Source organism: Echeneis naucrates, chromosome 17, assembly GCF_900963305.1.
Source record: "Echeneis naucrates chromosome 17, fEcheNa1.1, whole genome shotgun sequence".
Classification (NCBI taxonomy): domain Eukaryota; kingdom Metazoa; phylum Chordata; class Actinopteri; order Carangiformes; family Echeneidae; genus Echeneis; species Echeneis naucrates.
The window spans coordinates 13,709,882-13,734,741 of record NC_042527.1 but is presented as its reverse complement, the minus strand read 5'-3'; the positions used below and the strand labels follow the sequence as shown (position 1 = coordinate 13,734,741).

Sequence of the window (24,860 nt, the reverse complement as noted above, 5' to 3'; positions counted from 1 at the left end):
GTAACATGCTTGCTGTGAAAAGTTGGACAAACGCGAATGGAGAGAAGGGGGGAGTTTAATAATGTTTTTTTGGATTGTTCTCTACAACCATTGCACACCATCCATTTGGTATGTTAGGTGCATGTTCTGATGAATGTTGTTATTTTTCCTTTCCTCTTGTACTGAGACACCACTCTACTTCTTCCCTTGTTAGTACTTTCCCATGTATCTTAACAAGGACTTGAGAAAAAAGCCCAGAGAACAGGGCCTTGGTGCTCAGATATGTGTAGGAGGCAGGAATGATAGAGAAAAAGCAAGTGTAGTAAGTTTAGGTCAACAAAAATTGAGAGGGGAAACCATCCCGTGGTGTGCTGGGCCGAGTTTGGTTCCTGAAATTATTAAAAGGCTGCTGAAGGGAAGAGGCACGTGTGTTCTGGTCTGTAGAGGCAGCTTTTGGAGGAGAAATTGGCATCCGTGCTCTCTCTCTCTCTAAGATGGATTTCTTCCTGGGTAAGTGTTACAGCAAAATGGTCTGGAGTCTGGAATGTCGTGTCTGATGCTGAGGGCACCAAACATGACATTTACCGGCGTTGCTGAGGAAGCCTCACCATCTGACAAATAAACATTCTGAAATTGGACCAAAACAACAATCTTGTTATTTATTTATTTTTTTTCCAGCTATCGGAAGAAGAACGAGAAGTAGAGGGAGCATGGAGTGGGTTGAAAAAATAAAAAAGAAAGGGCATTTTGTTTATTTAACAAAGTGCTTTTGAGTGAGTTTCTCATTTAACTGCGAAGGACTATCATAGCCATTTTGTGGCTTGCCTCAAAAATAAAGAGACAGATGACTGGAACGAATGATTATGCGTTAGGGTAGTTAACCCGATGGATGGATATACGGTCTCGCTCCTTTTCACTGAGAAAATACAAGTGAAGGAGAAATATTTGCTTCCATACCGCCACCTCCTGCGTTCTAAATGACAGTTAACTTTCCCCCACTGCTTTAAAATGGATGTTTAATCATCAACAGAGGCTTCGAGCTTAGGTCTAGCAGTCACGCTGGTTGTATATGCGCTCACTGCAGAGGCTCTGCTAAGAAAGCTGCCCCCTCTGTGATATTAAAGGGCTCTCCGCTCAAAAAGAGGCTACTTCGTGAGTGATGGATCATCGGCGGTCTCACTGGGGTATGCGTTAACCCTTTGGTGCGTGGGGGTCTCTCCCACTTGGTGAGCCGTCGGCGGTGTGTGATGGATGGGCCCCGGGTCTTTAGGCTCCATATATTAGAAGATTAGCACTGACCTGTGAGTTGTCTGGGCCGCCCTCAGAGCGTCTTCTCCAACACTGGCTGACATTAGCATATGAGGACACCGCTCTGTCTCAGGGGGATACGAAGATAGTGTGCTTTATTTGGTTCTGCCACAGTATAGGTCGCAGGAAGTGTACAGATTAAAAGCTGAGGGCTTTGTGTTGGCATTAGATATATCTGACAGGTCATCTGTCTTCCACCGAGGAAATGCTTCTCTCGTCCTGAAATTCCTAAATAGTATCATATAATTATCTTAGAAATTGAGGTTGAGGCCATGCTTTGCTGCAGAGAAAATCTCCCCTGTCCTTCTTCATGGCATTCATGATTTGTATAAAAATGTAAATCACTTGGCTGTTGACGCCAACATTGTTGCGTCTCATTTTGCTGTGAAAAGAAAAAGCATTACAGGTATATCAGCCCACACTCGTATAAAAGACAGCCTGAATTCTTCTAATAAAGGCTTTCACTTGAATAGCATAGGGACATTTGCTTACCCGAGACCCCTGTTATTCAGTGCATTGAAAGGCTAAATTAAATGTGTGTGTTTTTTTTAATTTCTTTCATTAACTTCACTTTTGCTGCAGACTCCAGATCATAAAATCCTTCCCCATGCCTTGCACTTCTCATGCATTGCCTCTTCTTTCTAGCATTTAAATGTCACCTCCCACGCTATCGCTGGCATTTGTTGTTGATTTTTCTGTGCCCTTATGTATTGAATGAATACTTTTAATGCCAATTTTCAAGGATCTTCACCTGTAGTCTGCCAGGTCTTTGTCGGCCATGTCTAATGGCTATTTGATGCCCAACTTGGTGTCACTTGGTGTCGTACTATAGAGGCAATGTGTTTTCAAGGTGAGGATATGTTGTCAAAAGCTCTTGAACGTTCCCAGGGCCTTTGATTGGCAGGCGTTGTCACAGAAAATGAGAAGTGGTGGGAGTCACACAGCAGAGAGAATCTATTACCTCGAATTGCAAGGCATGCTTTCACAATGTGTCAGTGCAGTCAGCCATCTTGCTCTCCCTGCATCTGCAGAATAGTCCCTCTTCAGTGCGATGAGGGAACAGCTTTCAACTTTAATTTTTGTGGCTGCCATATGTAGTGTTATTGATATTTTATTCTTGGGTTTCATTCTATGATGCATTATTGTATAAACCCAAAAACATTGACGTGTGCGTCAGTGGCAGTGTGTAATCCATTGTGAGATTACTGGTAGTCAACATTAGGAAAAAAAAAGGGAGATGGCATTCTGAAAACACAACAGAGGACCGTAATGAAAATTCAGCTGTGCCCTTTCCTTGTGGAGTTTTGCTGATTTCCTCCATTTCAAACGCCTTCTGACGACAGAGAGAGGAGGACTGCAGGCTCTTTGAGTTGCATCAAGAGGAGGAAGCTTGTTGTTGATCAGCCAAGCAAATCAGATCCTGATATTTGAAGAGCGGAGTTGTGATTGCTAATCACTTCACTGCTGTGTTTTAATTAGGAGATGCATAAGCATTCTGTCATTTCTCAGCAGAGTACTGTCAAGCATCAGATGTACTTTAGAGAACAGATAATTCTATTTCAGATACAAAATCAAGCATTTTTTTTTTCTTCTCTCTATCAGTGAGTCTTCGCTGATCACTGATCTCCTTGTGATAGCGCTTTCTTTAAAGCTGGCGTAACTGTTCCCCCAGCGATGAACTGATTGGACCCCGGTGCTCAAAGTTGAAAGGTCAAGGTGACTGTGATCTCACATCAGGTCCATCACTGTGAACACATTAGTACTTTCATTTCACAGTGCCAAACGAGCTTCTGACAGGATAAAAGGATGACATTCTATATTCAAAAGGTCAAAGTGGGACATAACTATGTTCTGCAAATCCACTCAACACCACGTAGTAAACTGTAGCCAAGTCTTGAGTAGGTGTATTAAATGAGTCTGGGCAGACATGACATGAACTGCAACCTGCCTGGTTGTTGGAGGCACAATTCTAGTTTATCTTATGCACGTGCATTGATTGAAAATCGAGCAGCATGAGCGTATTTCATGTGAGCTCATGTAATTTTTGCATGATAAATCATATCCTGACCTTATTAAAGAATAAAAATTATTTATTTTAAATGCAGCAGCAATGCAGGGGGACATTTTATGCTTATTGCTGCAGAAAGCCTGAATCTAATCCTCAACTCTTTTCTCTGAGTTGGTGCTATAGATTGGACTGAGCTTATTTTCAATGGTAAGGTTTCTGTCCTGTGGTCCTAAGACCTTTGTTAGGACATTTTAATTACACCAGAGCTGGGTGTAATTGATCTAGGCTTAGAGGGATTTCACTGTCAATGAGAATGAGCCTGGGCGTTAATACAGCCGAGCAAACGCTTCCACCCCTGTGCTTCAGTCACACACATTTACACACACACCTGAGACTCAGAGGGCTGGTGGAAACAAGAGATATGTCTTCCCTTTGACTATTTCTTAATTCGGTCAGGCGTCTGTCTTTTGTGTGTTATGGTTAAATCAGCCTCGCCGGGTAGGTGGAGACGACGGTGCAGATGAGTTTTCCTCTGCCTCCACTTTAACATATCTGTTGCCAACACTGTTGCCACCTGGAGTGTCCTCTTACGGAGTACTTTCTTCATGGTTCCGTGTTGTCACCCACAATCTTTAAAATTTCATAAGGCTGTTAGATAATGCTTCCCGAAGAGGGTGAATTATTGATGGTCTTGTTCGTATGAGTGGGACAGGGCAGGCTTTTAACTCTCTGAGCTGCTGGGTCTCTTATCCGGTAACTAAGGGACACCGCACAAACACCCAAAGGAATGATGTACTGGGGGAGGAAAGAAAAAAAAAAAAAAAAAAACAGAGACAGGGGGCTGAAAATAAAATAAAAGAAGCATGCATCCTTTACTCTACTATTGAGCTATGCCACAGCAAAGGGGGAGCAATGCATCTCCAAAAGTCTGCTCTGTTTTTGAAGCACTGAGAAGTGGTATGGTGGCTGCGTGTTTCATGCTTTTATTTGTTGTTTTGTATGAAAGCACACAGCACTCTGGCTTGTCTATTTTAATATTTTGTCAAAGCAAATATTTCATGTTGGGTTCTTTTTTTTACCAATACTGGATGCTCTGACAGTGACGTGATGTGATGTGTTGTGAAGCTGTCAGGTGCAGCGCAAATATTTGTTTTATTTGTTTGACTTTAAGCAAACAATTAAAGTTTGTAGCCACTAGAGCTGAAATGATTAGTTGATTAATTGTATGCCTGGTTGAAAGAAAATTTATCTGCAGCTGCTTTTTGGGGAAGACACCAACCAATCTCTGGCTGCTGGATGGATTTTCTACTACTTCTCTGTTTTCTGTTCTTGCAAACTGAATCTCTTTGGGGTTCGGGGGTTTAGCAGGTCTAATGAGACAGCAAGAAAGACTTATAGTATACTTTAAGTAATACTTTGGACTTATAGAGTATGCCACTGGTCAAGGAATTGCAAAAATGGACGATGCATGTCAGTAGTATTAAAGTACACAACTGATTTTAAAGGATGACGCAGATGTTTGAGCTGCCTCATAAGCGATAAACTGCTTGACACCCTGCAGACACACAATGATTGTGTCAATCCCTGTGTGTACTGCAGTCATAGCTCCATTTCGCTAATATCTGTCAATAACTGCTAAACACACCCATAGACACTGACAGCTGTCCCGATTTGTGAAGTATGCACTTTCATCATTGTTCCATTTCATTCGTGTGGTCCTCCAGTTTGCATTACAATGGGCCGAGCAGAACAAACTGATGGAAATAGTGCTAAAGCATATAATTTGGCAAGCAGCATTGTCCTTTAAGCAACATTTTAAATTCCATTTTAACATTTGTTTAGACATGTTGACATTGTTCACTAAAAATCACAATTCTGAACCTGAAAATAATCTTTAACACACAATCTTCATAGAAAGTATGCAATCTAGCCTATGTTGAATTTCTGTTTTTTTTTTTTTTTGTAAACCTATCTAATTGTTTAGAGACTAAGCTGTGTAATTATGTTGTATTCTTATCCATTGAATTGTTACAACGTAGGTTGCATCCTTGAGGGGTTTTTAAGAAAAGCATCTTTTCAGCTTTTTTCTAACAGCAGGGGTGAGTCTATCTGCTATAAAGGAAGAGATATTTCAGGCCCTCTGGTAAATCTGCAGTGGTCCATCTTTCAAAATGAAAATGAAGTGGTTTACGGCTGAATCAGGGGCAGTAACTCTTAAATAATAATGCTGAGACTGTGCCTGTTGAAGATGCAGGAAAAGAACAGGAAAGTAATTATGGACAAAGAAACAAGAAAAACAAGTCCAGCCGGTTCCCCTTTCCCTCTGGAAATGCTGCAGATTGATGCCTGTGTGTTAGTTTCCAGAGGAACAGACAGAGTGGGTGGACAAATTAATACAAAACCAACAGAAAGAAATGACTTTAAATTGAAAATAATCACAAAACCCATCCAGGTCTACAGTGCATGTGTGCATATTAAGTCCATGGTTCATTTGCAAATCAATACAGTCAAATGGTCGAGCCGGGCAATATGGCTAAAAGATATTAGTTGGATATTTTCAGCCGTGGTGAAATACAGCATCTCTAGAGATGGATTTCTCTAATCAGAGGACTTGAAACAATCATCCCGTAATAAATGTTTGCACACAGCACAGACCATAATGAACTTTTAAAAATGATGTTTCAGATCAATTTGATTTATTTAAAGATTGTTAATGTCCTTTATTTAGTTATTGCAGCCTAACATGGAGACCTTCATCAACGTGAATGCACAATGATATACACACACAAACAAGGCTTCTTCGGTGGTAAACAGTATCTTGTTAAATTATCAGTTATGTGTCGGCTTCCAAAGAGCCTAATTACCACGTTTTAGCCTGAAATTGTGAACAGTCATTACTTGAATTGCGGCGCATGGCCACGGAAACTAAAATGAGTGAAGGTAGCATTGGGAGCAATCTGAAAGTCCAACTCAGTGCTTTTTATTTTAAGTTTACAGCATTACAGATGAAAGCCTTTGATTTTTCTTAATATTTTTTTTTAATCTGCCCTCCTTTTATCTTTACGTAACAATTGCAGAGAATTATACTTGTAATATGAAGGAGATTTGTGTAGTGATGCGGCTAAATCATATGAATCTTCGCTGTTTCTCACAGCTCTGTGAAAGATTTCAGCCCCTAACATCTTTAACTGTTTTGATTTATGTCACTGCCATTTTGAACTGCTGCAAGGAGCTATTCTCAGTGATAAACTGACTGTATGCTACCTGCGCAGGAGCAAGCAGCAGTCACACACATCCAGCAAATAGCTGGTGATTACTGTCGAACCAGGCATTTCCCTCAGAGAAAAAAACTATTACCTCTTTCAATCAAAAACTTTGCAACTACATAAGAGTAGGAATGTTTCGGTACTTCATCGTTACTGTTTTGATCTAAAAAAGAAATAAAAAGTGTTGGGAAAAAAAGGAACATGGATGTGAATCTATGTTCACTGACACAGCACTGCTGAGAATACACAATAAAACTTTGACCTCAGAAACTCGGGAAGAAAAAAACAATCACATCGCATACAAAGCAGATATTAATGACGTAGACTCCCTCTTCAGGCGCACACATGCACCATGATTACCTGATGTAAAAAGCAAATGACTGAGAAAATCGAAAAAAGTGCCATTAAATGCTTCTCACACTCCCCCATGCTGATGGCTTTACCTGCAGAGAGATCCAGAGGATGTCTGCTGCCGACTGTTAAACGTGGTGGTGGGTCCATAATAGTATTGGCAGCCATCTCATGGGACTCATTAGGACTGACGATTACTCCACACGGTTTTGTAACGGCTGAGGTATATAAGGCAACTTTTACAGGACTGCTGAAGCTGCACCCAGTGCCGGTGGTTGCATGGATTAAATGAAATTCTTTGTAAGGGGTCCCCCTACGTCACTAGGTCTAACCATCATTTAACATCATGGGAAATCTCACAGAGAGGGGTCAATTTCCTCTTCCTCAACCTCTCAGACAACCAGACACTTCACTCGTGTAAGAAAATTACAGTGTTTATAGTTAACCAACAGGGTTTCTATCCACTGCTTGTTATGTTTTTTAACTCACTAAAGCACTGCACTTGGGTCTTCAGGTTACCATCCATTTAGCATAATGAAACACGATGTTTACATTCTCATATGGTGTTTGCTGTGGATTATGTGGATGGAAAGTTGAATATTGTGACATTGTGAAACAATGCCAATTTATCAAAATTGACACTGCTAATAAAATACAAATATTATTCAATTATTAAATTTCAGGGCTGTAAATAATAATTACTTTAATTCTTTTCAATGTTTTCATTCATTCATTGTTATAATTTGCTTTAATATATGTCACATGTTATAATAGTGAAAGGTTTTAAAATAACGTATTCAGATATATTTTGGATTGACTGCTTAGTAGTCCAAAATCCCAAACTATTCAGTCCATTAAGATATGAAACAGAAATGAGAGAATCTACAATGTATTTGGGAATATTGCTCTCTGAGTTCATATGGTTGTGTTATGATTTAAACTGTGTTCATAGCGCCAACAAATTCAGTTTAACACTGTGCGATGAATCTGACCTTTATGAAGGTTATGTTATTCAGTTTTTGTTGAAGGAGAGGTTAACTCATCTGGATGGTCATTTTGGAGGCTGGATTCATGCCGTTGAAGTGCTTGTGTAGAGCAGGGATCTGTTATGATATTGTTTTAATGATTTCAGTCCTTGTGAGAAGTGACTTGTGACACACACACACACACACACACACACACACACAACAACAACTGCTGACTGCTGTTATTTAAGAAATTCTCAGGCAAAAACTCGATACCTATCATGCTGCCTCGGAGGCACCATGACAGCCTTGAATTAAGGCAAATTAATGCATGTCAGTCGCCTCAAATGCTGAATGAATAGAGACCACACATACCGTCCACAGTTGGAATGGAGCCTATTTGTTCATCGCGCATAGGCAGTGCATGTGAAGGAGACCAGATTTTGGACAGTAGATGTGAACGAATTTCGAACTAATCCACTTTTACAACGCAAAACCAAGAGGATGAACGTGTCATGTGAAAGGAGCCATGAAGTTGTCTGCGTGGGCAAGAGGCCATATAACTTTCAAGAGCCGTTTAAAATCAACAGGAAAATGCTCTGAGCATGAAGCGTGAATGGCAGGAAAGATGCAGCATCTTGTTTGGATGATGGGAAACGTCTGCTTACTCGTTCACGTTCTTCTGATTAAAAATAAAGTCTTACTGTGTGACACCAGACACTGGCATGATCTAACAGCTGTTTGGCTGAAATACAAGCTGGGATTATATTGCTTGTAGATGGTGTACCATAAGTTTTAGTCACTGTGAATTAAAACGTCTGAAAATAATGAAAAATCTGAATGTCCTTCCAGTCCACACAGACTGTTTTCAAATGTTTTCTGTCCTAAACTAAAAAATATTCAGTTTCACTTCAGATACAAGTATAAGATTTCAAGAGTAGAATCAAAATTTATTTTAGAAGTGATTCATAAGTTCATTCTTCTCATAAATATTTTGTTGATTGACTCATTTCAACGCTATTCAGACAGGTGTAACAATAATTCTGTATTTTACAGAGCAAATTCAACATTTTTACAAGAAGAGCTTAATTGTCAACATCAAAATAATGAATGATGTACTGTTCTGTACTGATATAAGTGCATAAATACAAGAAACATGACCCAGAGCTCTATGTGGCCACCTCACAGCTAAAACCAAATCTTTGCTCACCCTTGTCACAATCCTAATTTGTTTTTCAGTTACTCCCGTCTCCTCACGCGCTCCCCTTGGGGATTAATAGTGTTTGCTCAATTTGCATATATTTTTTAAGTGCAAAAAACTTTGTGGTGTCTCCTTTAGGCAACAAACGTGTCACTTAGTCATTGTACCACTGTGTCATAAGCTCCGTTTGGATGGGATTAGTTTTTAGTGGGGGAATGTGATGGAAATGTAATCAAAAATGGAGCATGTCTGTAAATTTTGGCCCCATCAGAATCTTGCCATGTCAGTAACTTTGTGTGCATTTTAGTGCCCTACCAAATCTGGGACCCCCTGCGCCCAGCAGAAATTACCTGTGATGAACTCTCAGCTAGTCCCCCTCCAAAACGACAACCCAGAGATATTTTTCAAATAATGTGTAATTCCCTTCATGGAAAGAAGGACTCCACACAGTTTTCTTGCTCTTAACTCAAGCTGTGCTCACCCTCGTCCAGATGCAGCATTTCTTCTCCTTTTGCTGCCTTGTCAATGTTGAAAGTTGCTGTCAGTTGTGGAAATTATGTTTGATTATTGGAATACTTTTTTTTTCTTTTGCCATGACAGCATACAAATACAGTCCTGTAATGCAGGAGTTTGATTACACAGATTTCTCCCTGCCTGAATGTTGTACGTTAACATCACAGATGTTAGGTATTAACAGTTACTTTATGCACATTTCACTGAACACGAATGCACACAATGGGAGTATACTGTGTTTAAAAAAAAAAAAAAAATGTTGTGTCGCTACAATTTTCTTCAGAAAGCGTGAACATTAACACCTAAAGACTGAGAGATTTTTTTTTTCTATGTGGGGGTGATGTTTGTTTGTCAGTTGTTTTTTTTTCTGTGTACAAAACACATTTTCACACTGGAGCGAGTTAGAGGTGAACAGTGTGTGTGTGGGTGTGTTGGTATGAGTGAATGAAGTGTGTTCAGGGGAGTGTTACAATTATAGGTGGTGGAGGCAAGAAGTGAGGCGTTCAGTAATTTCATAAAGAGACCGATTGAAAGGAAAAACCTCTCTCTTCTGTATCAGTGCTGAGCTGCTCTTTGTTCCTCTCTGGTGACCCTCCTGCTTAACCAACTGCTCTGAGGTCAACCTATTATTCTCAATGCCAAGAAGAAGTGGCTATTTAGCTCCAGAGCTAGTAGTTGTATATAATTAAATAGTACATTCAATTAATCAAATTTTCTACCACACGTTTATTTTAGCTGCTGATAAATGTACATGTATCCATAGCCAGCGATTGTTAAGAATAACGTAATTACAGATTGATGAAGTAGATGGAGAAAATCACCAGAGTGAGTTTTCATTATTCTGTTAACACTTAATTTTAGCCGCAGACCTTGACAGAAACATCTACATTTACCCATTTTCTGCCCGTCTGCTCCTTTTGAACACACCACCTCTTCACTTCGCTTGACACTAACCTGGTACTTCAGCGGGGATCGTCTTTGTTCTCATCACTTAAATAAGCTTCTTTTGCTGCCCCCCCCACCCTTCTGCTTCACTATGTCCATCTGCCCGCTGGCACTTCATCTTATCTATTGCCTCAATCATTGGCCAAAAGCCGCTGAACACACCAACTGTTGTGCGCTCGCTACAAGATGGTGAAGCATTGCACCTTTCGCGGGGGGCTTTCTGTTTGGATTATTTGAGCTACACTGAAGAAGAGCTCAAAGTAAAAGTATTTTCCCTGAGGTCGCCTTTTAATCTAGAGGCATTTACCCCAAAACAAAAACAGGACAGCTGTAGTTGAAGTGCCTTGAATTGGACTAGATTTAAATGTTTCAGGAATGATACAGACCTAAATAGAAGCTCCTTGATCTTTTAGCCATCTTAAAAAAAAAAAAAAACAACAACCCATAATTAAATGATTTGATTTGAAACAAGCAGTAATTATGCCAGAACAGGTAGTATTTATTGGATTATAGGAACTAATTCCAAATTTTCCTAAAATTCATAGTGCAACAACAGAAAACACCCAAAACATCCCAGACAAAGATTAGATGAATAACTTGTTTAGTCGACATGAATGAATCAGCAGCTCTGTTGAACTCAATTGTTCCAGTCATTTTTAAAGCGAAAAACTCCAAATATTTGTTACAGCCTCTGGTTACAAATGTTAATCTTCATTGCTTTTCTCACACTGCTGTGAGAATTAACTGAATATCTTTGGACATTTGAAGATATGGCCTTGGACAATAATAGACATACAGTATTTCTCTGGCGTTTCTTCGACTATTATTTAAGAAAATAATCAGTAGATGCATCATGGGCTGCAGCCTGAAAGATATCACCACACTGCAGACATTAAAAACTGAATAAAGCAGATTTAAGTTTTTGTCATATTGTGCTGCTTTTAAAAGTTTAAACTGAGTATCGATAAAACAATACACAGCAATTTCCCAGGGCCTTAAACTAGGTAATCAATTGTTTCTCCAATTTATAGCCAAAAAAAAACTATATAAATTTCCACTGATCATCTACTCAGTTCTTTTACTAGTTTCAGTGATCAAAACATTTAAAAGAAGCCCATCTTGTTTTTGTGTGTACAGCTGTAAACCGCAGTTTATAACCTTGTTACCATAATAGTCTTATATCTTATCCCATCTCTGTTTCTGGCAGTTTATGCCAACTTCCATACATCAGTGATGGAGCCAAGGAAATGACATCATGTCCCTGCTGGGACTGAAAGCTCAGCCCTGACAGGACTGTCATGACAAAAGAGTTTCTTGGGAACATCAGGATTCACCGGGTAACGAAAAAAAAAAAAAAGTGTCTGGAGGCTGTGTTTTCTTAGTTGCTGTAGTTCCTGTCTCCCACTTCTTGCCCATCAACCATTTTCTGATGTTTTCAATTCCCCTCTCACTTGTGTCTTTTTTTTTTTTTTTTTTTCCTTGAATGTAGGGCATGGGGGCGGGACAGAAAGTTCTCCAAATTAGTAGTTATTCAAAGAGTGTAAGACGAATCATTGTGCTGGCAAGATGCAGCTCAACAGAGCCAGCTCTCTATTTCACTTGTAGGTTTTCAGCTTACACTTGGACTTGCGCATTAGTTTTGTTCCAGTCTTACTTGATATGTATGTATGCGCTCTTTATCTCTCTCTTCTTGGCGTTGACAATTGAAAATAAATTAACATTCCTGGGCTTTATTTTTGTCTTCTCTAAGCCTGTGGAGAAAATTTGGAGGCGAACTCAGGAGGTCAGGCCATACTCACAGGCTGTCAATCCTCCTCTGTGACCCTACCGCCCCTTTCTTTCTCCCCCTTCCATTCTTCGCCTCCTCTGCTCTCCCTCTCCCATCTATTTAGTCCCACCCGGCTTACAAACTCGCAAACTCCCCCTTCTCGCTCTCTCTTTCACCGGACTCCTCTCCAGCTTGTGAGTGAGGCAGACACAAGCTTTGTCAAAGGAGTCTCACATTCATTCAGGCGGCTGTTGCGCCCAGCCTTGTATTTCATGTGAAGACATGTGTGCTGTCTCCTTCTATCCATTTATTTTCATTATTTTTTAATTGCTTTCCATCCTCTTTTAAATGCTTGCTTATTATTTCTATCAGGCTGATGTGAAAAATTTGCTGTGGACTGTGATTTTCTCCATTATCTTAACTGATGATAGATTTCTCTCCTTGGGTTTCCAAGGCGTACGCATGGGAGACAAAAGAAAAACAGATGTTGTGAATGTTTGCATACCATTTTTCATTCCATTGGCGGATTTTTTTTTTGTCTCGTTTCCAGAAAGATATAGTGTTAACAGAAAGAGGAAAAGACTCAGGGGAATATATAATCGTGTATTTTTTGGAAGAAGTGGCGCTCATGGTGGAGATGAAAATGAATAACTTTTAATTAGTCAGTGGTATTCTGTTGTATGTTGCATGTTTGAGCTCATTAGATCTGGTGTAGGTGGTGACAGCTATTCATAACTATGCACTTTAATTTCTCGACACTTTTGCCTCAGTGGAACATGATAATCATTATGTGAAAATCACTGGCTGAGTAACAAGTAACCTCAATTCCCGGCCATTCAGAGGGGGATGCTCAGAGCAGAAAACGCCAAAACACAATCTGTGAGGGGTTAACGATGCCTCGCTTACCTCTTCAAACTATTTTCTGCTTGAGAACATCTTACCCCCTCACAACCGTCAGCCCCCCGCCCCCCTGCCCCATCCCCTGATGTGAAATTATGATTCATCTGTCAGTGCTTGTGTGAAGCATCTTAATGTTAATCGCCTAATCCTTTTAACTCTAGTCCAGACCAATTCCGAGCAGAAATAGCACCAAACAAAACAGTGTTTTAGGAAGATGAGCACGGCTGTGTCCGCCACCGGCTTTGGAGAGAAAGGAGTCATGTTACTCAGCGGGATGATGGCCGACCAGGAGAAAGAACCCCGGGGTGTTGAGGGCAAGGCTTCATCCGTGAGGCCTGGCTGGCCCTTACCATTTGTGTCTGCAGGGGCTGAGTGGCTCAGAATGCCCAGCAGGCCAGAGCGGCTGGGGTCTGTCCCCCCCAACAGTTTCCAATCTCCTCCTGTCAAACACCATTATGGTTACCCCATGGCCCCAGGCCTTATATTTGGGGATGATAAATTGCTGAGGAAGAAGTCACATGTGTCTCTGGAGATTTGAAGCTCAGTCCAATATTGAACTTGTGGCAGCCTTGTTAGAATACTTCAGTGTAAATTGAGTGAAATTGAGCGCTGCCTCATTTTCACATGGTGTGAGACTTGCCTTGGTAGGGGACGAGCAATCTCTAGTTCACTCTTATCTGGTTCGGCGCCACCAGCAGATAAACAAATGGGAGACAAATAAAACCATAATTCCAATAAAATCGCCCAAGTTTAATAGATAAATTCAAAGTTAACTTCATGTGAGTCTTCTTGGTACAGACTGTGCTGCACAACTGCGCTACTAGAGTGCTCTAAAATGAAAAAAAAAAAGAAGCAAACTCAAGCTGTGTCAGGCTATGTGGTGATCCAGTGGGCTTTTTACGTCCCAACCAGGCACTGGTCGCGTATTGAATGAATTCAACTGTGACTTAAATTATTACTCAACATGCTAATGTGAAGGCTTCACATGTTTTGTGGGTTTTCATGTTGCCAGAAATATCCAGCCACATTAGTGAGGCCCAGAGAGCGATCAGAGCTGACTGCACTGCTGCTCAAATTTAGGCTCATTATAAAATAATCAGGGCGGTTGACGAGTGGCTCTGGAGGAGCAGCATCAGAAATGGGAAACATTTGCCCTCCACTGCATAGCGACGGCTACCAAGTGACTGATCTTGGGTACAATGTGGCTACATATGTGTCTCTGTGCGTCGGGGAGATGCTGGATGGCAACCACGAGGGAATAAACAAGATACAATATGTCTGTGTTGGTGTGTGTGTCTGCTTGAGAAGATCCTTTTTCTGCATGTGTGTTAACATCGGCAGGAGTGTGCATGTCCTTGGCTGTTTCTTTGTGCAGGCATGCACATGAGTGTGTCTGCATGTGTTGTGGATCTGCGTCTGTGTGGCATTTCACATATGATGCATCACATCCCTCCTCGGTGTTTGATTTTGGTAAGCAGCTTATCTGTCTGGTGTGTTAGCCCGTCTCAGACTCTAACCTTTTGCTGCTTTTGCGGACAAAAGGACAGTTTTTGCCACCCCTTGATAAGGAAGGAGACAAAAGTAACTCACAAAGCAGTCGTGACTGTAAAGTCTCCTGTGTTAATGTGTTGCTGGAGCGACAAGCAGTCTCCTGTGGGAACATGGGAGTAAATGGGGAAGGTGGAACAGGGAAGAGCTGGAGAATGAGACAGTGTAGACATTCAGATGCAACACACCGCCGAGTAATGAAGAAGTCCCGAGCTACCAGACATGCTCTCTGCTCTGTTTGTCATGTCCTCACAAACACTGGGGAACAAAGTTTTGATATTTCTTTGGAAAAAATGCTTTTGTTTACTATTAACAACCAAGAGTTTCCCTTTCGCTGCATTCAGGTTTGCATGATGTGACTTCTTGTGTTGTGGTGCACACGTTGCGATGCCAGAGGAAGAACTGAACCCACAACAGCATAGCAAAGAGTCTGTGTTGATGCTAATGATCACAATCCATTTCTTCGGTTTTTATACACTTTTCACTTCTGTCTTCCAGATGAGAGGATGACTGGTGATGCTTCTCCAAGAACTACCAACCGTTGACATCGCTCCAGTTTTCAGTTAACCCACTGCGACTAGTTGAACGACTATTCTTAGCCATCAGGCTCCTGGATTGTTTGCATACGCCGCAAAATGGCCTCTGCACTGGGGAGGTGTCCAGTGTTTCACTGCGTCTTGCTCCTCCTTGTTTGCTTTCACTGTTCACAAGGTGAGTAAGACTGGAGTTCTATTTCCAAAGTAGTTTTAATGTTGTTGGGTGTTTTTTATTTATTTGTATTTATTTTTTTCAAGAAGCTACTTATTATTCTGCTTATGAATGTGTTGAGTTTATTAGCACACATTGTTGTGGTTGCACAAAAGATGTGAAGAGCTGTCGCCTATCAAGGTTTCCAGGTTCCTCTTCAGTGTTTTACCCTTGGAGTTTGAAAAAAAGGCTTTATTCTGAACCCGTTGAATGTCCCAGGCAACTCATGGACACTTTCACTCAAATTTCCTCACTTCCAGCACAACAGCGTGTCTCTTTGTATGGTGAGCTTTGCAGTGGATTGTCTGTGTGGACTTTGAAGTTCCTGTGCCACGGAGAACAGATACATTTTTTATTTGCACCTAAATCTGATTGTTCTGATCATTCAGAATACCTGAAACCATCAAAAGCAGGTCACTTGGTTTGGTGCCAGAGTAGTGAACTGGGATGAATGTCTGTCCTTTTAATTATCTACAATGATATCCCAAGGCTCTTTTGGGTCCCTTCTCTCACTTTTGATTAGTACATTTGGCTATAATTACAAGTTTTGTCACAAAACAGCCCTGTCTGTTCAATGGCCATCAAACCCGTTGATGTTGGTATGTGTGCTAGATCATGATCATTACATTTTCCCTTTCAGCCCCATTGTACTGGGGAAATAAAGTAACCCAAAGTCAAATGTTTCATGTGCCAAGCCCTGATTACAGATAGATGATGAGGCACATTATTTTGTGGGGGTTCCTCTGCTGTTATTGAATTTTGGCATTTTTTCTCCATCTTGCTGTTTTGGCCTGTGATACATTTTTCATCCAATTTTATTTGAGGTCTGGCTCGAGTATACACGTTTTTAACAAAGGCAGCTTCGATCAGGCTACCCAATCATTTCAGAATTTTTAGATACAGAGGGTCTCAGTGAGGCATTTGAAGTATTGCCCTCTGATTTACTGAAGTTGAGTTGATAGTCTTGTTGAGTTTCTTCAGAATAGTGGAATACTGCTTTGGTATGCAGAAAGTTCAGGTTTTGAGTTTCAGTTGATGTGAGGACTCTCAGGCTTGAGAATGCATATTTGCCCATCCATCAATAAAGGAATGTGTGTGGCTGTGTGTGTGTGTGTGTATGTGTGAGTATGTGTGTTTGGGGGGGGGGGGCAGTCTGAATACAATATCTGGCTCTATCCACATGCCACTCACCTCCAGCCTGTCCAGGCCTGAGGGCCTGTATCCCAGCGCTTATGATCTACGTTTCCATCAGAGTTCCTGCAATGAAAGCACTGCCTGATAATTACCGTCTGTCCCTCACCAGGAGAGAGTATAATCAGGTTATCGTATTCACCCAAAACATTCCCCCTTCTTTGAAATTCTCACTGACATACCTGGGAAAAAAAGTGGGTTTTTTTTTTTTTTTTTTTTCCCTCTCTTGGTATTGACTTTTCCATCCTGTAGAAAGAATGAACCTCAGTCAGAATCTCTGCTGTGACAGTAATCAATTTTTACACACCTCTGTATACAGATGGCCGACCTGTTGTATATGTACTCCACTAAAAAAAATCTATTTTAGTTCACTCTCACTACTCCTGCATTGTGGTTTTCAGCAGCGGGCAGCTGTCTTTAGAAAAAGATACGAAAAAATGAAACAAAACCCAAAGCCCACAAAAAACCAACTGTACACTACCTGTTCTACACTAAACAGAAGACAGACAGTGAGACAAGCTGGTGAACACAGAGAAGCACATAGCAGCAAAAGGAACTGGTAGAGACCAAAAACAAACCACGAGTGAATATTATTCTTACATTTGAAACCTGACTACAATTGAATGATAATGTTTTTCCAAAAGTGCTTGATGTGGAAATAAGTAATAAGCAGCTTTGCCATATTAACTTAAAAGGATGATGAAAGGACATTTATCGTAGGTTTTAAATTCAGTTAATAAGTGTTTCTTTTTCTTTCTTTTTTTTTTTAATAATGCCAGAAGCAGCTGTACCCACATGGTGCACCACAGGGCGCAGAGAAGCTGTATACCTCGCTGAGGCCCTGGGAATTTAAAATGACAAGGGCGGTTTTGTTAATGAACAGTCACAGTTTTGGCTATGAACAGTGACAGATATATTCTGCTTCTTGTGATTGCTTCACAATAAGAGCCACCCCATTAATCACCAGTTTAGCATTTTTAATAGGAAGCACCAGCAGCAGGGGGTGTTTGGTTTGCATTAGCATCTCAGATACAGCTGAGGGAGAGGTAACACCAAACGGTGAGGTTCATATCAGCGAAATACAACTTAAAACATTACGTTTGCATAATTTCCTACAGTCACTTTGCCTGTAGTTAGACAATCTTATTCTAAAGGTGGATCCTCTTGTAAAAATAAAAAGGAATGCAGGAAAAAGTGCAGATTATTCTAAACATCCAAGTTCTGACATTGCGACAAAGAAACAGATGAACATCATGTTATATTCGATGTAAACCTTGACTCTGTTCTCATGTTGTGACGTTTACTGTGTTTTCTCCACATCCCTGTGCCATTATATAACTGATATACAAAACAAGGCTCCTGCTAGAACAAACTGGGTCATGCAGGTATCAGATTTGTTTTGGATGCTTCGGACTGCCCAGTCTGCAGATATGAGAGAAGATGACCAAATTCAATAGCAGTGGAAACAAAGGCATGTCGACGGGCATAATTATCTATAGAAAGAATGTACAGACATCAAGATTTATCTGGGGTTATACTATGAAGTTTTGGGCTTTTGTGTTAAAATGGCAAAAGCGGGTATTTCTACATAAGTATTTGCCATAATCGTGTATAGGAAAAAACGATCCAGTCTGGGTTTTTTTCCAGTTCTTTTTTACATATATGTTACGGATTGTGAAATATTCCAGCCTTGAACATACCAGCATGTCTGTGTTTCTACCCAAAAGGTTGCAAAGGTTAACAATACAACACAGCTCAACATTTGTCTCAAGCTGTGCCATACCTTGTGTTGATGGAAGACCCTCCCTTGTGCCACACTGGTATTTCCAGTCTGAGAGTTGACTGAATGGGAGGGAAGCTATTGTGCTGTAACTCCCCTTTGGCCCCTGGCCATACACATCCAGTCTGTCATCCATTGATATGCTTGGCTTGCCATTTTATAATTCATATCAAATGCTGCCGGTCCTTAGCCTGGCGATCATGAATTATCAGCAAAACCATGGGAGATTCACAGATGAATGGTCAATCTGTGTGACAAGAACAATGGCAGAGAAAGGGAAAAAAAAAAAGAAAAATCGGGAGATTGCCTGTCTATAACGCCAAGTATTTTATTTATTTATTTATTTATTTTAAATAAGACAGGGATCATCATTGAGATTGAAAGTAATTTCCCTCAGATCAAGAACAGCAGCGTAATGGATAAATCCCTGCATTTCTCAGATTTTATTTCTACCCTTATTGACTAATACACTTTTGTCAGCATATTCCAGTATCCCTGCAGAGTGTAGCCTCTTAGTTTCTGTAAAGTGAACCTGATATATATATCTGTATAGCATTGTGCAACAAAATACTGTTTTAATAATACTGAAGATCTGGAAAGTTCTGAATTTTGAGAGAACGTGAAATTGAAATGAGCTGCAGTCACATGAATCTTGAGGATCAGTATTTCACTCAGAGGAAATGAAATACAATATAACCCCTGATAGGGTCATCCTAGATTTATTGCAACATTGATTTCCTGAGTGCGTTTTTGGTAAAACAAAAACAGCAAGAAATGTTTCCATCCAATATATGAATGTGCCTTTTTCCTTTGGAGAGAGACTTGTGCTTCATTTTGTGCTTGAATGTGACTGTAAAAGTCACGGTTATATAGCAGGCTGGTGAGCATTCACTAAATTTAATGGGCTACGGCCTACAGTTTTCTGACAGTTTAATTTCATTTGTTAAACATGCTCTAAATCTCACTTGTTCACAGCATCTTATAGCCATTTAATTCACACCTCTTATGGTAACAAGTTGTATAAACATTGGACCAGATGCCTTCCTCAGTCTTTCCTCTCTTAACTGCTGTCTACACTTGTATTTTTTTTTTTTCACTCCTGGCTGCTTATTTCAAATAATAGATGAGTCCGACTTAACCACAGAGTAGTTTGCCTCGGAATCTAAACTTTTGGATTTGCTTGCTGTAACTCACTGCTTCACAGGAGGGTTCAGCTGTCATAACAAAGTAATGCATTTAATCTTGAGAGGTAGCAGGAGGGTTTCAAATAAAATCAAGTCTACACTATAGAAAGATGTAGAAGTTTTTTTTCCCCTCCTTTGTATGTGGGGAGGTGTTTGCCAACACTACAAATCGGATTTGGAACAGAGACAAACGTATTTTGAGAGTCAACAAGAACCTGTTAGATTTTAGCAAGGTTCAGTGTGATGTTCACCCAATACTTTAAAATCGCTTAGAGGTATGTCAGAACTAATTTCATTTGAACAAAAAGCACAAGAGCTAAACAAGCATGCATGGAACAAAAGCAAGCATATAATATTTAACACCAAAGGGACACTGTTGAAGCAATCAAAGCAGATTGTTGCTTTGACTAAATACGTGTGGCAGTGATTTTTTTTAGTTTTTTTTTTTCATTTTATTTTAGCAAAGCCGCTCAAGCTTTATTTTTCTCTAACTGTAACATACCTTTAAAGGATTAATCTGTTAAAGAGAGTGATTTTGGACACGCATCATGTAAGTAAATGAAAACAAGGGCCATTTGAACAAATAGTCTTTTGTTTTGTTGTTGGAAAGGAAAACAAATAGATTGAGGCTTCAATAATTTTTTGCCAGTGTTGAAATTGCTTAAAATTTTAGTGTTTGTCTCTACCTTGATTCATATCACAAATGTCATAACAGCTCAGGTCTCTCGTTTTTGTAAACAGTTCTGAGGATGATTTACACTGTAAATGCTGGTGTTGAAACCAGTGTTGATAGTGAAAAAGGAAAGTCAATCAATAAAAGAAATTAAAAGGATTAGTTAAAAAGTCCTTTTGGGCACTTTCTGTGACTCGTGTGTTGTAGTGTGTGCACAGATTTTCTGATATGTATCTTCTTAAGTCGGCGGAGAGAGAGAAACAGACAGAGAGGGACTTGTGTGTAAATAGAAGATAAAACTGGTTCCTTCTTGTCTCATCTACCATTGGTCTCGTATTCATTTCGCTCACTTTTGCAAGGCTAATGGCAGTACATGATTCAAATCAATGTAATGATGTGTGCTGGCTTTTTTCCCTCATTCTGTGCAGGCTAGCTCTCACTGGGGGCCATGAATGCAGCTCTGTTGCATTCACTGTATTAGTAATCTCCTCAGGCTGACAGTCTGTGCCATAGAGCATGACCGCACATTTTTTTTTTGTCCAGGAATTAAATGTCACCTCAGGGTGGGTCACCTGCAAACAAAAGGCCACCAGCCGATTTTCAGGTATAAACAGTCAAAGATAAGGAGGTTCTCTCCTGCCATGCAGGAAATTGAATAAATACGCAGCAAGAAGAAAGTCAGTGAAACAGCGAAGCACAAAGAACGTTTTTGTTGTCTTATACTATCGAGAGCTGACCCCCTCTTCTAGCATATATCCCTACTGAGTGTGCAAGGCACAATGGCCTCGTCAAAGATGAGGGGCAGGAAACTGTCTGTCATCAAGATCTCCCCATCTGTGCGTCTCTTATCAGCACTCCTGTTTTCTGCTCGTATTGACCGGAATGCTGGTGGAAGGGAACGGGGCAAGGTCATCACTCTCAAGTCAATCAAAGTGGTCAGTGTTCCAGAGATAGCAGCGGGTTACTGCCAAGGAATGCGCCTGGATGGGTTTTTTTCACTGACTTTCCTGGTAAATCTCTGAGAAACTCTGAGCAGAGCTGCATGAAAGACCACAAAGGCTTTTCCCTATCACTCTATACGCAATGGACCTGTGTAGAGCAATCAGTGTGCATGCAATAAGTTTGAATGGATAAAAACGGGAGCTTCTTTACATGCAAGGATGACTTGTTCCGGTATGACAGACATAGTTAAGGATATCGGCTTGTTTTGGGTAATCTCGCAAGCTATGGCTGCACCTGCAGAGGAAAGTGAATGCAGAAAAGGTGCATATCATCTGAAAAGTTTATGTAAATTCAAAACAAAGCAAGATATTTTCACCTTTATTTAGTTTTAGCATATAAAATATAAAATATAGTGGTTACAAGAAAGCCAAACTAAAAACCTCAAGTATGTGAAGATGCAAGCAAGCAACCAAGCCCAGTTATAAAGTAATTCTTATTGATGACATAACCATAACTTGGCCATATTTCGAAGGACCCAATTTCTACATGACAACACTGTTATCACAGATTCCTCAAATCCTGTAATGTGTATTTGGGTTTGCCACCCAACAAAATAATTACAGCACTGCCGTTTAAAATGCCTTTTTACCAGCTGACGCTTATGGCTTCATCATGTAGTCAAAATTCACTAATATCAAGTGTCAATAACCAGTATTCAATTTAATGTTCTTACCAAATATCCATCTGTGTGATGTTCCCATAAAAACTCAAAAAACAACCAAGAGTCACATGTTAGCAGATTCGTTTTCAAGCAGTAATGCTAACTTGGCAGCTGTTTTTCTCTAACTATTGCTTTGCAGGATGGAGCAGGCTGTGAAGTCTCTCCTTCATAGAGATAGATCATGTTTATTTTCATTATTTTGGCACAAAGTCTGATAAAGATAAATTTCTAAAATTGAACCATCAAGATGTAAACATTTGGAACATCTAATTCTGGGTATGTGTATGAATTCCTGAAAATGGACATAGCACAAGCATAGGTTGTGTCCCAAAGACATTCCTGATAAGAATCACCCGTTAATGTAAGCCAGCACCGACTCTGTCCTAATTGCATTAAAAACTGCATTGAAATGTGCCAAAGATGGAAAATGTACTGTACGTCAGAATAGAAAGAGGGAAAACAAAACATTACAAAAAAGATGAAAAGGGCTTTTTGTGTGTCGGTGTCAACTAACTTAAACCACAAACATTTCTTGTGCAGGGATGAACCACAGAAACACAATTTCATGCCAAAACGAGTAACAAAATTGCATTGCACCATCTCATCTGCATAATAGCAACCACAACTGCACTGCTCCATCCACCTCAAAGGTGGGTTCGAGTTGAAACTCAAAACTTTAATGAACTTGTGCCAAACGAAAGTTAGCACTTCACTGTCTCAAAGACAACTACCGGCTCTGCATAAAGATAACCACCTTATCACACTCCTGTTCATTATTGTTTCAAGGCCCTGATCTCCTCCTTGTAGTCCGTGGCTCATTATTCATGTAATCCGTGTTCCAGCTGCAGCTTCCTCTGACACCCTGTCTGTGACATACCGACGAAGCCTCCAGGGCTTGGCTCTGTATAGGCAGGGTTGCATGGAGGAGATGGTGGGGTTGATTAGGAGGGTGAAATAGGGATGCTCTGCCCCAGCAAACAAGAACAGAGGCACAAGCATGTGATGGAGACAAATCCACATCCGCCTCCAGTTTCTGCACTTCATGCTCTCTCTTTTTCTTCTACATCCCCACCCTAAGGGAAGCACCTGACTTATTCTGAGACATTTTCTTGAGCGGAAAATCCAGCAGGGGTTTAAATACCGGGGTAAAATATGGTCTTACAGGGAGTTAAGCAGCACTCTGGGTAGATCAAACCTGTGAAACTATACCCCTGCCGCACTTGGAAGAGTTGCATTAACACATCTTTCTGCATATTTCATCAACTCCCATGCAAAAGAAAAAATTTAAAAATGAAAAGATTATAATGCAACAACATGTGAAAAGTTGAACAAGCAATGAACTAATTCTGTCAAAATGACATTCTCCCAGGAGCATATAGGTTTTCTTCTTCTTCCATGTTTAGCCTGCATGACAGTCATAAAAAAGGTTGTTATCTCAAATCACAATACACAACATCAAATTATACCACCTTTAATCAAAGTGGACCAACAAAGGAAAATTTTAGATCCAGAGGTGTCTTTTCAACAGAATTATTCCTGTCATGACTTTTATTGAGCACTCACCTTCTCTACATTTAGAGGATTATATGGATAACTAAAGAAACGATTCCATGCTGGCTCTCTTTGATGTGCACACACTGGATCAGGGATCGTCCAACCAATCTGAGAAAAGAGTGATTCTTCAAGCCAAATTAAGACAGTCATTAGTCTTCACTTTCTGCCCTTTTTTCCTTTACTTCTTGCACCGATGGGGAAGAATTCTTCATCTGCAGTCTTCTGCAGCTGAACCTCCACCTCTGGAGAGTCAAAATAATCCACCGTATCGACTGTGTGTGTTAGGTAATCTCAGACGGTGATTTCTTCAACATCAAATCACAACAGTCCGTGAATTTTAAGTGTGTTGTGTACATTGTGGGGTTGTTTAGAAAAAGGGTTTGCATGTAGTAAGGCAAATTCTGGTATTATTCAACCTCAGCTTTTAGCCATTTAGGCTTTTCTTAGAGTTGTGAGATGAGCTTTCCCAGATGTATTTCATCTTTTTTATAGATTATTTTTAGCCTAAATCTCTTAATATGACACAAACAGAGAAAAATCAGACTGCTGCTTAAAATGCTGCTAACTAACTTTTTTGATGGGTTATCTAGCAACCTGTGTGTTTGTCCACATTAAGTACTTGGAATCATAAAATACAAATCATTTTTATTTAGCATTTGGAAAAAGCAACTACAGAAACTCCATAAGGGATTTTGTCTTTTTTGTAAGAGTGATTATTTCTTTTGCTAACTGGAGGGAAAGCGAACTGCTTCCCTGTTCCCTGTTTTTTCCTGGAGGAAATAAGGAAACCAGTGTAAAAGGTAATAATCAGGCATCAAGCTTCACTGCAGCGGCAGTACATGTTGTTAGCCACGATAGTGAATACAAACAGTAGCACATTTCATTTAAAGGTGCCAGATTGCCAATTATGCTGTGGCTACATGGCTGCCTGAAGCTATCAGCAAGTCTGGTGAGTAAACTGCCATTAATGCTAATGCTAGCTTCCTAACTAGCAATTTGTCAAGCAAGGACATGGGTAACATTCAAATGCATCATGGAATATCAAGATTTTCTTCCAATATGTTGTGAAAGGATGATGAAAAACCGCAAAGTGATATATCAAGTTACCATCCAGTGAAAAATTAACTAGCTTAACTTGTGCTATTTCTGAAAAGGCTACAACTTCTGTATCAGAAAAACATCTGTCAGATATTCATATGGACAAAGAAACACAAGAAATACTCAGTTTGGAGGAAGCATGAAAGCCAATAAGCCCATTTTAATAAACTGCTTACACTTTTTCTGTCGAATTTTAATTACGTGATGGCAAAAAAAAA

At 40.1% G+C, this 24,860-nt stretch overlaps 1 protein-coding gene across 3 annotated transcripts in view; it reads left to right on the top strand.

Moving 5' to 3' along the window:
• adgrl2b.1 (adhesion G protein-coupled receptor L2b, tandem duplicate 1) overlaps positions 1–24,860 on the top strand; it is a 78,509-nt gene that overhangs the window by 3,052 nt on the left and 50,597 nt on the right. For all 3 annotated transcript variants that reach the window (XM_029524638.1, XM_029524637.1, XM_029524636.1), the window contains exon 2: positions 15,251–15,463. In XM_029524638.1, coding sequence (XP_029380498.1) covers positions 15,388–15,463 — 76 coding nt within the window. In that variant the 5' untranslated portion in view covers positions 15,251–15,387. The remainder of the gene's footprint in view (positions 1–15,250; positions 15,464–24,860) is intronic.